The sequence below is a fragment of the Ochotona curzoniae genome, unplaced genomic scaffold, assembly GCF_017591425.1.
Source record: "Ochotona curzoniae isolate NIBS_2020 unplaced genomic scaffold, NIBS_Ocur_1.0 contig_1302, whole genome shotgun sequence".
Classification (NCBI taxonomy): Eukaryota; Metazoa; Chordata; class Mammalia; order Lagomorpha; family Ochotonidae; genus Ochotona; species Ochotona curzoniae.
Genome location: NW_024465035.1, coordinates 2,707,221 through 2,721,524, shown reverse-complemented (window position 1 = coordinate 2,721,524; position 14,304 = coordinate 2,707,221). Strand labels below are relative to the sequence as shown.

The 14,304-nt window shown below is 46.8% G+C and overlaps 1 protein-coding gene across 3 annotated transcripts in view; it reads left to right on the top strand.

Moving 5' to 3' along the window:
* The window catches only part of PCCB (propionyl-CoA carboxylase subunit beta), a 41,523-nt gene that overhangs the window by 22,902 nt on the left and 4,317 nt on the right, over positions 1–14,304 (top strand). For all 3 annotated transcript variants that reach the window (XM_041004578.1, XM_041004587.1, XM_041004595.1), the window contains 4 exons: positions 1,462–1,570; positions 3,052–3,172; positions 4,649–4,730; positions 12,533–12,656. In XM_041004578.1, the coding sequence (XP_040860512.1) occupies positions 1,462–1,570; positions 3,052–3,172; positions 4,649–4,730; positions 12,533–12,656 (436 nt within the window). The remainder of the gene's footprint in view (positions 1–1,461; positions 1,571–3,051; positions 3,173–4,648; positions 4,731–12,532; positions 12,657–14,304) is intronic.

Here is a 14,304-nt window from a genome sequence, read left to right as displayed (position 1 = left end):
GATCCTGTGGTGGTGAGCTGTGGGAGAGGAGTGAGCCTAGGGGGTGAGCAAGTCTTAGGTCTTTTACGAACCTGGGTCTCCTGTATGTGAACTTCAGGTGAGCTTTCTGATGTTCCCCATGGGGCAGGATGGACAGCAAGAGGGGGCAAAAGGAAGCATTTCTCTCATCCCTGCTGGAGCTGGGACTGGACTGGGGTTCCCCTCCCCCCAGATGTATAGTGGTTATACTATACACCTGGTATACTATACGCCTAGGCTGTGTGGCTCAGTGGTTCTTCCTGAGGGCGTTGCGTGTGAAGAACGGGAAGTTGTGTGTGTGTCAGCGGAGTGCTAGAGGAGCGGCCGCTTCCTCTGGCGTGCTGGGTGGGACGGGCTCACCTTGGCAGCACTGTCCTTGAGAAGCCAGCGGCATCCAGCAGGATAGAAAGATGCAGGTGGGCCTGATGATGGCTTCCTTGGAGTTTGTATCTCCTGGCCTTGTCCCCTTGGAGCCTCCAGTAAGTTGTCGAATTTCATTGCGACTCTCTCAGGCTGGGCCCCGTTAGGTCTGTCCTCTGGGGCTTCTCGTCGGACAGGCGTCCGCTGCTCTGCGAGCTCACCCCTGCTGGATCTGAGAATGGCCGAGTTTCTGTTTGTTCAGCTTTTTGTTTGTGTGGACAGTGTCTGCCTCCAGCTTTGTCTGCTGTTTGAAGTTCTTAAACTGCCATGAACACGTGGTGTTTCTGTAAGCTTTCATTTAGAGATCTTAGCACGGAGTGGGAGGATCTGTCTGTATAAACCTTTTCTAGCAAGTTCCCAAAGGGCCGTATGATAAAGGACTCGCACATCGTGTAACTAAGGACCAATTTCCTTAGTGTGTAAGAAGGCATCATCCAGTGCAAGAATGGGTGAAGAACATCAACAGTGAGTGGGCAGAGGTGACCACAGTAAGACACCTGCTTACCAAAATACTGGAAGCCGAGTTCGTGCTATACTCGTAAGGAATGATTTCTCTGTCATTAACGAGTTACTGGGAGAGAAAGTCATCCATCCACTGGTTCCTTCTCCAAAAGATTGCCACGGCCAGAGTTGGGCTGATTCCAAGCTGGGAGCTGGAGCTTGTTCCTGGCCGCTCAACGGGTGCAGGGGCCAAGGCCATGGACCAACCTTTGCTGCTTTCCTAGGGCATTAGAAGGGAACTGGATGGGAAGTGGAGCTGTTGGGACTTGAACTGGTGCCCAGATTCATTTGCCAAAACTGCAGGTGGAAGAGTAATGTGCTTTACCACCATGCTGGCCTCATGAATGAGCTCTTCCAATCACAGACAAATCTGAGATCAGTGCGTATGGGACAGGGCTAGGCAGTGTTTATGTTAGAAAATAAGAGGGTGTGTCGCTGCCTTCTCTGTATTTGTCCTGGTTGAATGCACGCTAAGGCTTCGACCAGCCTTAGATCGACTGTTCTCGAACTCTCTGATTTCAGGACACCTCCTATCTGTTCATCACTGGCCCTGATGTTGTGAAGTCTGTCACCAACGAGGATGTTACCCAAGAGGAGCTAGGTGGTGCCAAGACCCATACCACCATGTCAGGTGAGCCCCGGAGGATGGCCGCGCTGGCCTCACACGCTGTGGAGAGAGCTCTGCTCTAGAGAAGAGAGACAGTTTTAGTAAATACCATTCCTTGCAGGAGTATGTGTAGGAGGATTGCTGTGTGAGCTGCCTTTGGACAGAGGTACAGGTGGGCTTAGTCTCAGACTTACTGAAACCAGGAACGGGCTGTTCCCAATGCTGCGCTGTGCAGCGTATGTGCTCATTCACTTGGAGAGAAAACCTGTGCTTTCTCCCCGCCCCCAAGGGTTTACTTATTTTTATTGGAAAGGCAGATTTAGAGAGGAGAGAAAAAATCTTCCTTCTGCTGGCTCACTCCCCTAGTGGTTGCAATGGCCAGAGCTGAGCTGATCTGAAGCCGGGAGTCAGGGGCTTCTGGGTCTTCCACATGGGGACAGGGTTGCAAGGCTTTGGGATGTCCTCCACTGCTTTTCCTGGGGAAGTAAAGCAGCTGGGACACAAAACAACACCCTGTCAGATACAGGTGCGTTGAAGGTGAGGATTTAGCCAACGTGCCGGCCTGGTTTCTGTCCTTTCCAGGATTGCTAAGCATTGATTGTATGCCAGACATTGTGCTTGTTGAGAATTCCTGTGACAGGCAGGCCTCGCCTTCCTCTGCTTGAGCTGCTATTGCAGGGTGTTGCTGGGTAATAAACAGGGAAGCACACAGTGCAGAGAAAAGTGTGTGAAGAGATCTACGCTGAGGTCAGGGGATTGGGAGTGAGGGGTGTTGCTGTGAGCAGAGCAATCCCGAATGAAGAAAGATGTGGCCAGTGGGCATCTGGTGCAGCGGTCGAGCCACCACTTCGGGGCTGGCGTGGTAGCATAGTGGCAAAAGTCGCTGCCTGGGATGCAGACAGCCTGAGTGCTGGTTTGGGTCCTGGCTGTTCCACATCCAGTCCATGTCCCTGCTTATGCACTTGGGTAGGCCACAGAAGATGGCCAAGTACCTGAGTCCCTGCAGTGCTTTTGGGAGACCCCAGGAGAGCTCCAGGCTCCTCCTGGCTTTGACCTGGGGCATCTCTAGCTGTTTTGGGAGTGAACCAGCAAATGAAGATCTCTCTCTCCTCCCTCCCTGGCTGCCTGTAACAGTCACATGGATGGACCTGGTTCAAGCCCCAGCTGTTTGGCCTCCTATCTAGATTCCTGGCAGCACACACCTGGAGGCAGCAGAGGCTGGCACAAACCCTTGGGCTGCTGCTCTTCATGTGGGCATTCTGGGCCTGTGGCTTCTGCCTGGTCCAGCCCTGGCTGCAGTGCCTGTAAGATCCCTGTCTCTCATTTGTCTGTAAAATGTAAGAGAAATGGAGCCTTGCGGAGGACGGCAGCATTGGAGGGGACGGCCACCTGACTGCTGTGTGCTCTGGAATTCCTGCCCGTGGCGCTGTCAGCGTACTGGACGTGAGGCAGCATCTCTGGGCTTGCTGGCAAGCTGCTCCGTCATGGCCTCCCTGTTTCCTCAGGTGTGGCCCACAGAGCCTTTGAAAATGATGTGGACGCCTTGTGCAACGTGAGAGAATTCTTCAACTTCCTCCCCCTCAGCAATCAGGACCCGGCTCCTATCCGCGAGTGCCAGGATCCCAGGTGGGGTGTGGTCTCATTGTGCAGGCTGGCCTGCCCTTCTCCGACTCAGGGTTCTGACAGGAGCTGTGGGGTCTGCCCCTGGGTGGGATGGTGGACCCAAGGGTTGGTGACAGTGGGAGCCCAGGAGCAAAGGAAGTTCTGTGCACTTTGGACTTTTGAGTAGCTCTGGGGGAAGACAGCATGTCCAGACAATATAGACTTTGGCTTTCTGAGAAACTTGAGTTGTCTGGAATCAGAGAGGGAAGTATTTTTATGTCTAAATGTGGACACGGACCTCCTGTCCTCACAGAAATGGGTGTATGTGCCTGCTCATGGCCTGGGGCTGGGCAGGACCACCTCCTAAATTCCTCTTTCCCACTTCTTGTTAGGGGCACACACCTGTGACTGCTCCATTTGTTTCCTCCCCAGATCAACCCTTCTGTGTTCCCTTGCTGGAGCTTTGTTCAGCAGACGGGTCTCAGGAAGAGGCCATTTCAACCACTTACCATGTGGCTGTGACGAGAGGCTGTGACTGGGTCAATGATCTTCTAAGGAGTCGTGACCCCAGGAACTCCATATATCTGCCATCGCCTCTCAGGGCACCCTGAATGTGGGCATAGGGAGGGCAGGTGGCCACACGTTCCTTTTTGAGCTCACATCTGTACATTTGGACTCTTGGAAGGTTTTCAGATGTCACTGGTGGTGACTGGTCTGGTTTGGCCCAGCCCTTCCTCCCCTGCGTTCCAGGGGCTCTGTGGAACTGGCAACCTAAGAGCAGGCAGGATTGCTTCCATGTGGAGCTGTGCTCAGCATAGGGAGAGCTATCTGGGGACCTGAGTGCCGCTCTCAGCATTGTCATGGCCTCTGGTCTTCCACACGGGACAGCAGGGACAGGACAGAGCCTGTTGGAGAACAGCCAATGGCAAATTGACCTATGGGGTGAGTGGCTGTGGCTTGGCCTCCCTGCTGGACCTCCTGGACACAGCCTGAAGGGAGAGTGGGCAGCCTGCAGCAATTCTGCCGGTGCCGTTGCATGAGCTCTGGCAGGCTCCCCTTCCAGCAGGGACCGTGAGTGGCCAGTGGTTTCTGGAGAGCTCTGACTTAGGTCTGAGTTCTCGTTCATTCGTGTTTCATGTTTTAGGGAGTTAGAGCGGGATATTTGTGGCCATGTCTTGCTCATCGCAATGCCCTTTAGTGTCCCACACAGTCCCTGGAATGGAGGAGGTATTCAGGGAAATGAATGAAAGCATCACACTTGGGAACAAGCTCACTTTGTTTTGTAAAAGGACACTGCAGGTCTTGGACACTGGCCTCAGGTACAGTGTGATGTGGTGGCTACAAAGGAGTGATTCTTCGGGGACGACTTTGCACGTCCGGCAGGGACAAAACCAGTCCAGTTCCCATGACAAGTCTCCCCAGTTCCATTCCAGCTCCCCCGACACAGCAGGTAACAGCATTTTCTCATGTTGACCCCGTCTGCCTCTTTCCTACTTAAAGTGACCGCCTGGTTCCTGAGCTTGACACGATTGTCCCTTTGGAATCTACCAAGGCCTACGACATGGTGGACATCATACACGCCGTAAGTTGCCTGCCTTGCCCATCCACGTGCAGACATTCAGTCCTTGTACTTTGCTTTAGTGAGGAAGTGTTGGTCCCATTGGTCCTGATGTCACATGGGGTGGGCACAGGACCAGTGCCACCTCGTAGTGTGTGTCCTGGGAGAGCTAGCTAAAGGTTCCCAGGGGCTGCAGGGATGATGGGGGAGGAGCCAGTGGGCCAGTAGAGCCTAGGGGTCTGTGGAAGGCACTGAGGTACAACAGGCTGGAGACCAGGTCAGGTCCTGGGAGTCGTGAGTGAGCTCCTGTGTTGGGGACCTGAAGCCCTGAGGTCACGTTGTCTTTCTGGACAACGTTGTGGGGCATCTTGTGAAAAGGTCAGGGTGTGTGTGTGTGCGTGTGACCAGTGCGTACATTTATACACACACGTGCATAATGGACAAGGAGCCATTTGAGTTGTCTTGGTGCAGCAGATCCCTTGCCCATTAAGTAAAAGGGACAGTGGTTTTTTTTTTTTTGACGGGGAAAGATTATTTCTGGTAAACTACAAGACAGATTCTTAAAATGCTTTTTAAAAAAGTGTTTATTTTTGAAAAGTAGATTTACTGTCAGAGGAGAGACAGAGAGCTCTTCCGTCTGCTTGTTCACTCCCCAAATAGCTGCAAAGACAGGGGCTGGGCTAGTCTAAAGCCTGGAGCTTGGAGCTTCTTCTGATCTCCCATGTGTATGCAAGGGCCTGTGGACCTGAACCATCCTCTGCTGTTTTCCCAGGCCAGAAGTAGAGAGCTGGATTCAGAGTGGAGCAACCAGGACTCAAACTAGTGCCCAAATGGAATGCTGGCACTGCAGACTGAAGCTTAACATGAAATGCCACAGCATCCTTCCCTAATATTTTTTTGTATTATATATATTTTTTAATTACATTGTATCATGTGACACAGTTCTATATAGGCACTGGGATTTCCCCCCACCCCTCTCCCAACCCTCCCCCCATGGTGGGCTCCTCCCCCCCATTGCACAACCACAATTCAGGTTTAGTTGAGATTCCTTCATTGCAAGCACACACCAAGCATAGAGTCCAGCATCTCATTGTCCGGTCAAGTTCAGCAGCTTCTTGGGGAGACCCTCCCCGGTCCGTAGGCAGAGCCAACAGAGTAGAATCTAAAAGGGACAGTGTTGGGGGTGACCTGGGGCATCTGTAAATGGCCATTGTTTTTAGATTCAAAAAAGTGCTTGTGAAAAAAAGGTACAGGGTGCAACATTTAAATTATTTCTTGGACTTACTGTTTTTTTTTAAAAAGATTTATTTATTTATTGGAAAGTCAGATATACAGAGAGGAGGAAAGACAGAGAGGAAGATCCTCTGTCCGATGATTCACTCCCCAAGTGAGCACAACGGCCGGTGCTGCGCCGATCTGAAGCCAGGAGCCAGGAGCTTCTTCCGGGTCTGCCACCCAGGTGCAGGGTCCCAAGGGTTTGGGCCATCCTCAACTGCTTTTTCCAGGCCACAAGCAGGGAGCTGGATGGGAAGTGGAGCTGCTGGGATTAGAACCAGCACCCATATGGGATCCTGGCGCATTCAAGGCGAGGACTTAAGCTGCTAGGCCACGCCGCTGGGCCCAATGGGCTTACTGTTTTTTAAAGATGTGCATTTTTAGTTTGAAAGGCAGTTTTACAAGTCTTAGGTTGGAGTTGATGAATTCTTTGTCCTGTGGGTACAGCACTTTGTTCTTTCCCCATTTTCCTGCAACCCGTGTCCATCCCCAAGTTCATCCTGCACGTCCCACCCTGAGCCGATGACGTGGCCAGTTCCTTCAGAGGGACAGCTGAGGTGTGGGAGTCCTCACTGTGCCGGGTTAGTGTGCACTGCGCCTAACTCAGCTGTCCGTCCCCTACACTGCACTTTGCTCTGCTGACAGAAGAGGGTGCTCTTCAACTAGGAATCTTGCTCACTGTCCCAAACTGCCAATCCCATCCACAAAATGCAGATCCTACAGAGCTCCTGTGGCAGGAACCGAGAATGAAGCTTGTCATTGGATGTCCTTCCCTGAGAGGTATGCTGAGAAGCAGGTGATCTCGCCTCCACCTGGGCTGATGAAAATAACGCTGATTAATGACAGGTGCAGGAAGACAGAAGGAGTCAGCTTAGAGGGGACTGAGTGAAGAAATGTGATGATGCTAGGGTAATCACCAGATGTGATAAGATTACAAGATACTAAAAGGAGAATGTTTTTGAGCAAAAAGCTTAATTGGGACATTGAAGAGAAATGGGGAAATTACCATGATGAAAACACTAGGAAAAAGTGAAAGTAAAGTTTGTGTTGTCAACAGAAAAAAACTTTGTGAGATGACACTTAACTAGTGTGCAGCATCAAGCTGTACATTTTTGTACGCAGCTTTAAATTGCCAGCCCCAAAATACAAATACAGCTCATAAAAATTATTGAAGAAAAGTATCAGAGTGAGATAGTGGGAGAGAGGCAAAGAAGACTAAAAATATATATAATTGGAGTGTTAGAAAAATTAATGGGACAGAATATTTAAGGCTGTAATCCAGGAAACCATTCCGATTCAGGGATTCCAGTCAGGGATTGCAGCCTGCTGCATGCCCAGTCCAGCTTCCGGGCAAAGCTCCTGGCTCCAGCCTGTCCCAGCCCCAGTGATGGTGGCCATCTGGGGACTGACACCTGGATGGAAGATCTTTCAAGCAAATATTTTTTTAAACAAAGCAAGAGGTCAAGTGTAGTATGCAACGATGGATTTTATGTGTATTTTATGATAGAAAAACAGTTTTAGATATCCAAGAATTGGAGTTTTGAATGCTCAGGTCTGCAAAGAGAGGGTAAGCTGGACCATTTCCCAGAGTGAAGGAGCCCTGGGCCGTAGCAGGCGGTGAGTCAGGGAGCTGGGTCCCTGTCATTCAAATGGAATGAAGTTAGATGAAGTTCTTGGCTTCTGGTTTCAGCTCAGCCTTGCCCTGGCAAAACACTGTGGACATGTGGGAAGTGAGCTGGTATGTAGGAAACCTCTTTCAAGATAAAACAAAAAGTGAATTAAATTCCTCCTTAAAAGTCTCCGCATAAAATTTCTAGCTCAAAAACCAGGAGAAAAAAGTAAGTCTTACTAAAAATTTCAAAATATATCACACCAAATACTTTTGTGAATACTTAAATATAGAAAACTATGATATATGAAATAGAAATGTAAGTAATAAAGCAAATGATAGTTACCTTTTTTTTAAAAACTTCATTATTTGGAATAAGGTGCCCTGAATAGCTGGCCCTGAGCCATGGCAAAGCCAGGAGCCCAGAACGCCACTGGGGTGTGCTGCCTGAGTGCTGGTGCCCGAGCTCTTGGGACACTGACTTCTGCTTTCCCAGTTGCGGAATGGAGCAGCCAAGACTCAAACTGGCTTCCACACAGGGTGCAGGAAGTAGCTTAGCCTGTTGTGCCACAACACTGGCCTCAAACTAGCTAATTTAAATAAAAGAGTATGAATAGAAGTATGAAGTCAAAAAGGGGAACAACTTTTGAAAAAGAACAAATTAAAAAATTTTTTTGTGAAGTGCAATTAAACAAATTAATCATTTAAAGAAGCTTAAATAGACCAAATTCTAGGGGAAAGAATTACTTGAACGGAAAAACAACAAAAAACCAGCAGCAGGCCCACATAGTTTCATGTGAGAATTTTGAGTCCTTCAAACATCAAAAACTCTTGAACCTCCACTCCATGATAGAAACATTTATAAGAAATTGTTAAATATTTACACTTTTTCAAGAAACCTGTTTACTTAGTAAGGAAAGGCCAAGTTCCATGAAGATGAGAAAAAAAAAGCAAAGTTGCCTAATTGTCTCCACTAACGATTTTTTTTTAATTGGAAAGGCAGATATACAGAGAGAAAGAAATACAAAAGAAAGATCTTCCGACTGCTGGTTCACTCCCCAAGTGGCCACAATGGCCACAACTGAGCCATGAATGATTTATTTTAAAGCCTTGGAAAAGAAGTTAATCTTTATTTGTAGATGGCACAGTTTGCTATAAAATTAAAGAATGTTTTAAGTAGTAATTGGAATATAAGATTCATATACAGAAAGCAGCGGTCTTCCTGTAAACAATAAGCAACTGCAGAGTAAAAGCCATGAACATAGCAACAAAGTCAACTATTTCCTAACACTCAACAGGAAAAGCTTGAAAAACACTGAGTTAACATTGTAAAAATGTGAGTTCTTTTTTATGTTAGCTTATAAATAATAGGCAATTCCAAGAATTGTTCTTATGAAGATTTATTATTTGTTTTAAAAGAGTTAAACTTTCATCCACTGGTTCATTCCCCAAGGCTAAAGAGCAGAGCTCTATGCAGACCCCCTGGCACGTCAGCAGGAGTGGAGAAGCTGGGACTTGAACCAGTGCTGTTAGCACGCTGGCTTTGCAAGCAGAGGCTGTACTTGCTGCGCGACGGTACCAGCCGTAGAAGTCATTTCTTTATGCTGCTTTTTAAATAGTGATAGAGTTAAATGTATTAAAAATGATTCATTTGAAACAGGTTCATGTTTGCATTCCCATTTTATCTTAATGGTTTCCTCCCAGTCCTGTTGTAATAGTGTCACTTTCCCCACCCTTCCTGCTCTGTTCCCACCACCCTCGTTAACCCCGTTCTTTTCTGATGTGTCCATATGTTTGTGTTTGTAGCGCTGAGTCTTCCTTTAGCCAGCATAGTATCACGTGGTGGACAGTCTCACGCACTGTGAGTTTACTGCTCCATATCCTGGAACCACTTCTCAGTCGTTCAGAGATATTCCCCCTTCTTCAGTTCCGTAGATTACTGTTTTGTGTGTATACTGGTGTTTATTCAACCAGTGTCTAATTTATGATTCACATTTAAAATTGTGCATTAAGGTAGATTAGCATATTTTAGCTTACAAGTGGCTGTGTAATGGTAGTAACTTCATATAGTTGTGTTCTTGTGTCTGCAGGGGAAAATTCTGGAGTTGGAACTGCTCAAAGTATCAATGTTTGTTTATCTAGTAGTAGATAATACCAGATTCCCCCGCCTCGCGATGGGTGGGAACATCTGTTTCCCCAGACTTGCTAACATAACGTGTTTTTAAACTTTTATTTTAGGCCAATCTGACATGAGAATTGATTATTAAATTGTTTTCTAGCATTACAAATTAAATTGGCCATTTTTCCTTCTGTGGAAAATATATACATTTATATACATAAATATATATATATATTATATATGTGATCACAATGGCCAGAGCTGAGCTGATCTGAAGCCAGGAGCCTGGAGTCTCTTCCGGGTCTTCCAGGCGGGTGCAGGGTCCCAAGGCTTTGGACTGTCCTTACATGCTTTTCTAGGCCACAAGTTGGGAAGCGGGGCTGCCAGGACTTGAACTGGTGTCCATATGGGATCCCGGCATGTGCAAGTTGAGGACTTTAGGCACTAGGCTACCACACTGGGCCCGCTAATGTCCATTTTATGTTCTAGTGCACTTTTGGAAGCGTTCTCGTCTCTGCCTTTCTTAGGAATGGATGCTTTGTGAGATGCATGTTGCAAATATTTTCTCCCAGCTTACTGTCTTTAGATTTCTGCATATCATCTTTCACAACAAAGAATGAGATTTAAAGTTTTTACACATTCTGCTTTACCAATCTTTAATTGTACTGTAGTTTGAATTAGAGTTTAAAAACATTTATTTACCTTCTCTTAAAGTTAGAGGAATTTCCCCTGTGCTTTCTTTCAGCATGGATTCAGTGGGTATATTTAGTTTGCTGACCCATTTGTAGTTAATTTTTGAATAGGATGTAGTATGTAGCTAATTTTATATTTTCCAAAATAGCTCTCCATATATCAAAAAGCTGTTCTTTGCTTCTGGGGTTTGAGACACTTTTATCATATACCAAAATTCTGTGTGTACTTGAGTCTATTTCTGGCTTTTCTATTCCTCTGGTCTGTTTATGTGCCAGTGCCACACTGTTCTAACTTTAGAATGCTTTAATATGTGATACATAGCTATCTTCTGACTTGTCAGTTTTCTTTTACAGTATATTCCTATTTTTGCACCTTTATGTTTTTATATAAATTTTTCTGTTAAAAACTATTTTGGAGTGGATGCGGCTCACTGGGTTCAGCTGAAGCCTATAACACTGGCACGCTGTTCTGCTTGGGTCCAGTTCCCTGCTGGCACGCCTGGGGACACGGTGGAAGATGGCCTGAATGCTTGGTCTCTGCTACCCATCTGGGGGCTCCTGGCATTGGCGTGTGCCAGTCCTGACACATGGCAGCCATTAAGGGAATGAGTCTGATCTCTGCCTTTCAAACAAATTACAGTAACAACAATATATGAACTCAGTGTCCTGTTGCTCATTCTGTGGATTGTGTATATATATGCATATATATATGTAAGCAACAAGCCAGGGAGTTCATACTGTTGGAAATGCATGGGAAAGGCAATGATATTTCTTACAGCAAACTGCAAATTGAGAAGGGATTGGAGCTAGAGAAACTGTCATTTGTCAACTCTCATGTAGTAATGGGTCAAAAATCATCAGTGCTCTTAAGCCTAGTGGGTGAAGAAATGGGTTTTTTTTTTTAAAGATTTATTTTTTTATTATTTTTTTATTGGAAAGGCGGATATACAGAGAGGAGAGACAGAGAGGAAGATCTTCCGTCCGATGATTCACTCCCCAAGTGAGCGCAACGGCCGATACTATGCCGATCCGAAGCCAGGAGCCTCTTGCGGGTCTCCGGCGCGGGTGCAGGTTCCCAAAGCTTTGGGCCGTCCTCGACTGCTTTCCCAGGCCACAGGCAGGGAGCTGGAAGGGAAGCGGGGCTGCTGGGATTAGAACCAGCGCCCATATGGGATCCCGGGTGTGCAAGGCGAGGACCTTAACCACTTGCGCCACTGCGCCGGGCCCAGAAATGGGTTTTTTAAATTAAATAAACGTTCATGAAAAACATAATTTTTACATATATCAAAGTATTCCCCCCACCAACTCTGTGCCAGTTACATTGGAAAAAATCTAATTTGGTAGAGGAGAAACCTGGCAGATGACACCATGATTGGTGGAGAAATTAGTATCTGTTCATATCCTTTGCTCCTTGATGTGATTCTCTGAGATCGCTTTTGTGCTAAACACGAAATAAAAATCAACTGACAGAAAGTGGATTCTACAAAGTAGCCATTCATTAGAAATACACTACTATGAAGGAGCAAGACCCAGCGGGGAAGAAAGGAATCTGAAGGAACGTGACCACAGAAGTGCCAGGTGATGCAGGGTTACAATCAGCACCAGATTTCTGTTGCTTCTGTTGTTATAAAGGATGTCATTAGAACTTGGAACAATTTGAGTAAGGTCATATAGTAGGAGACAGTACCGTGTTCATATTTCCTGAGTTTGATATCACTGTAGTCAGACATGAGAATGTCTTTGCTCTTAAAAGCTAGACAAGGTGGGTCCGTGAGCCCAAGAAGCATTCTGTCTGCAATTTACTCTCCAATGGGTGAGGCTAACAGATATGTGTAGAAAGATATAAATATGTATAGAGCGTGCATATACATAGAGATAACAGTCTCTCACATTGGGTTGGCTGTTCCTCCACCTTCAATGCTGGCATCCCATAGGGATGTGTCTGTGCCTTGGCTCCGCTTCCCACCCAGCCCTGTGCCCGTGGCCTGGGGAAGCAGCAGCCCTGGCGCTTGGGGCGCCTGTGGTAGGTTGGGGGAATGTCCCGTTTTGTAATTCTGTGCTCGAAATGTGTATAACTTTATATCATAGTTGTCTTGTGCTTCACTGTTTTAAATTCAGTTTGTTCTTGCAGGTTGTTGATGAACGAGAATTTTTTGAGATCATGCCAAATTATGCCAAGAACATCATTGTTGGTTTTGCAAGAATGAATGGGAGAACTGTTGGGATTATTGGCAACCAGCCCAAGGTGGCCTCAGGTAAGGAGTTGTCATAAGGCTGGCTGGGAGATGCCAGGCCGCCTGATGCCCACGTGTCCTGCTCTGTGCCTTTCCTCAAACACGGCCTTCCACGGCCGGAGGAGAAAAACTCAGGTGTAAAAGCAACCTTCTATTACTGTCTTAAAGTGCTTCTTTCACACTTTTTTAGGAGCATAAAATACTTCAAGCTATATATATTTAAGCTGCGAGTTGGAAACTTAATCCGGGTCTCCCATGTGGCTGGCTGGAACCCAGGGACTTTATCCTCACTGCCTCCTGAAGTCTGGGTTTTCTTAGCAAGCATCTGCAGTTAGGAGATTCAAATCTGAATGTACCTTGATTTGAGATATGTGTGTTTCCGCTGGTGTCTTAACTGCGAGGTCTATCACCCACCCCAGGCGGTGGTTATGACCTGGGGGAGCAGCAGAGGTAGCCCAAAGCCCTGTGACTTTGCACCCATAGGGGAGCCCTGGAAAGAAGCTCCTGGCCGGGATTGGCTTGGCTCCTTTGGGGCCATCTGGGCACTGAGCCAGCAGAAGAAGAGTTTTGTCCTCTCAGCAGTTACAGAGAGGCAGAGAAGTTGATTCACCTCAGAGAGAAAGACAGAGGCGGGCGGGGTGGGGAGGCCAAAGCCAGGAGCCAGCAGTATTCAAAAGGACATTTCTAGTATTTCCCCTGCACTGTCCCCTGTTTGTAGTGAAACAGCCTATCAGGTGTGGTCTTGATTCCAACTTTGTGCTCTTTACGTGGGCCATGACACTGTTGGCACAGGCAAGGGTGGAAAGTTTATATTCTGCTGTCTGGAAATATTTAGAAGTTTCATTGGGGGTTTACTTTTATTTAATTGTAGAGATGCATTCTGTTGGTTTTCTTTGGTTCCTGGTACTCTGGTCTCATTACATCCTTGGTTTGTGAGATTACAAATACACATTTCTTAGTTTCTGTTTTGCATTCTTGATGGAAGTTCTTACAAAGAATGAAATACTATTAAAAATGTATTTCCTGTTACGTTAACCCTTTGTTGGAATTACCCAATAGCCGCAGAGGACTCGTGGCCCACACTGGAGCAGTAGTCAGAGAACGTTTCCGTTAGCTGCAACATTTCTATTGGTCAATTTAGGAAGAGTGAATATTCTAACAGTAGGTATTCTTTTATTTATTTTATGTGTAAATAAATGTTCTATCAAATTGTTGAAGTTCCATCCTGTTGCTCGTTTCCTGCGTTTTTACAAATAAAACATTTGTTTTATTTGCATGGTTTACTTGAAAGACAAGGACAGAGTTCTTCCATTTAATGGCTTATTATCCAAATACCTAAAACAGCCAGTGCTGGGCCAGGCTGAAATCAGCATTGAGGGCCTGGACTGGGCTTTCCCATGTGAGTGGCTGGGCCACTGCCTACAGCCTGCCAGGAGGCACGTTAACAGGAACTGGGGCTGGAAGCAGAGATGAGAATTGAACCCAGTCACTGGTACACTGGTATGGGATGCTACTGTTTCAGATGGTGCCACATGTCTGCTCCTGCTGCTAGTTTGTGATAATGAATGCCCACTCAATTTTTCGTTTTTCATTGAAGACTACACTGGCATTCCATGTAGCGAACTAGTTTGTGTCCTGGCTGCTCCACTTCCTACCCAGCTTCTTACTG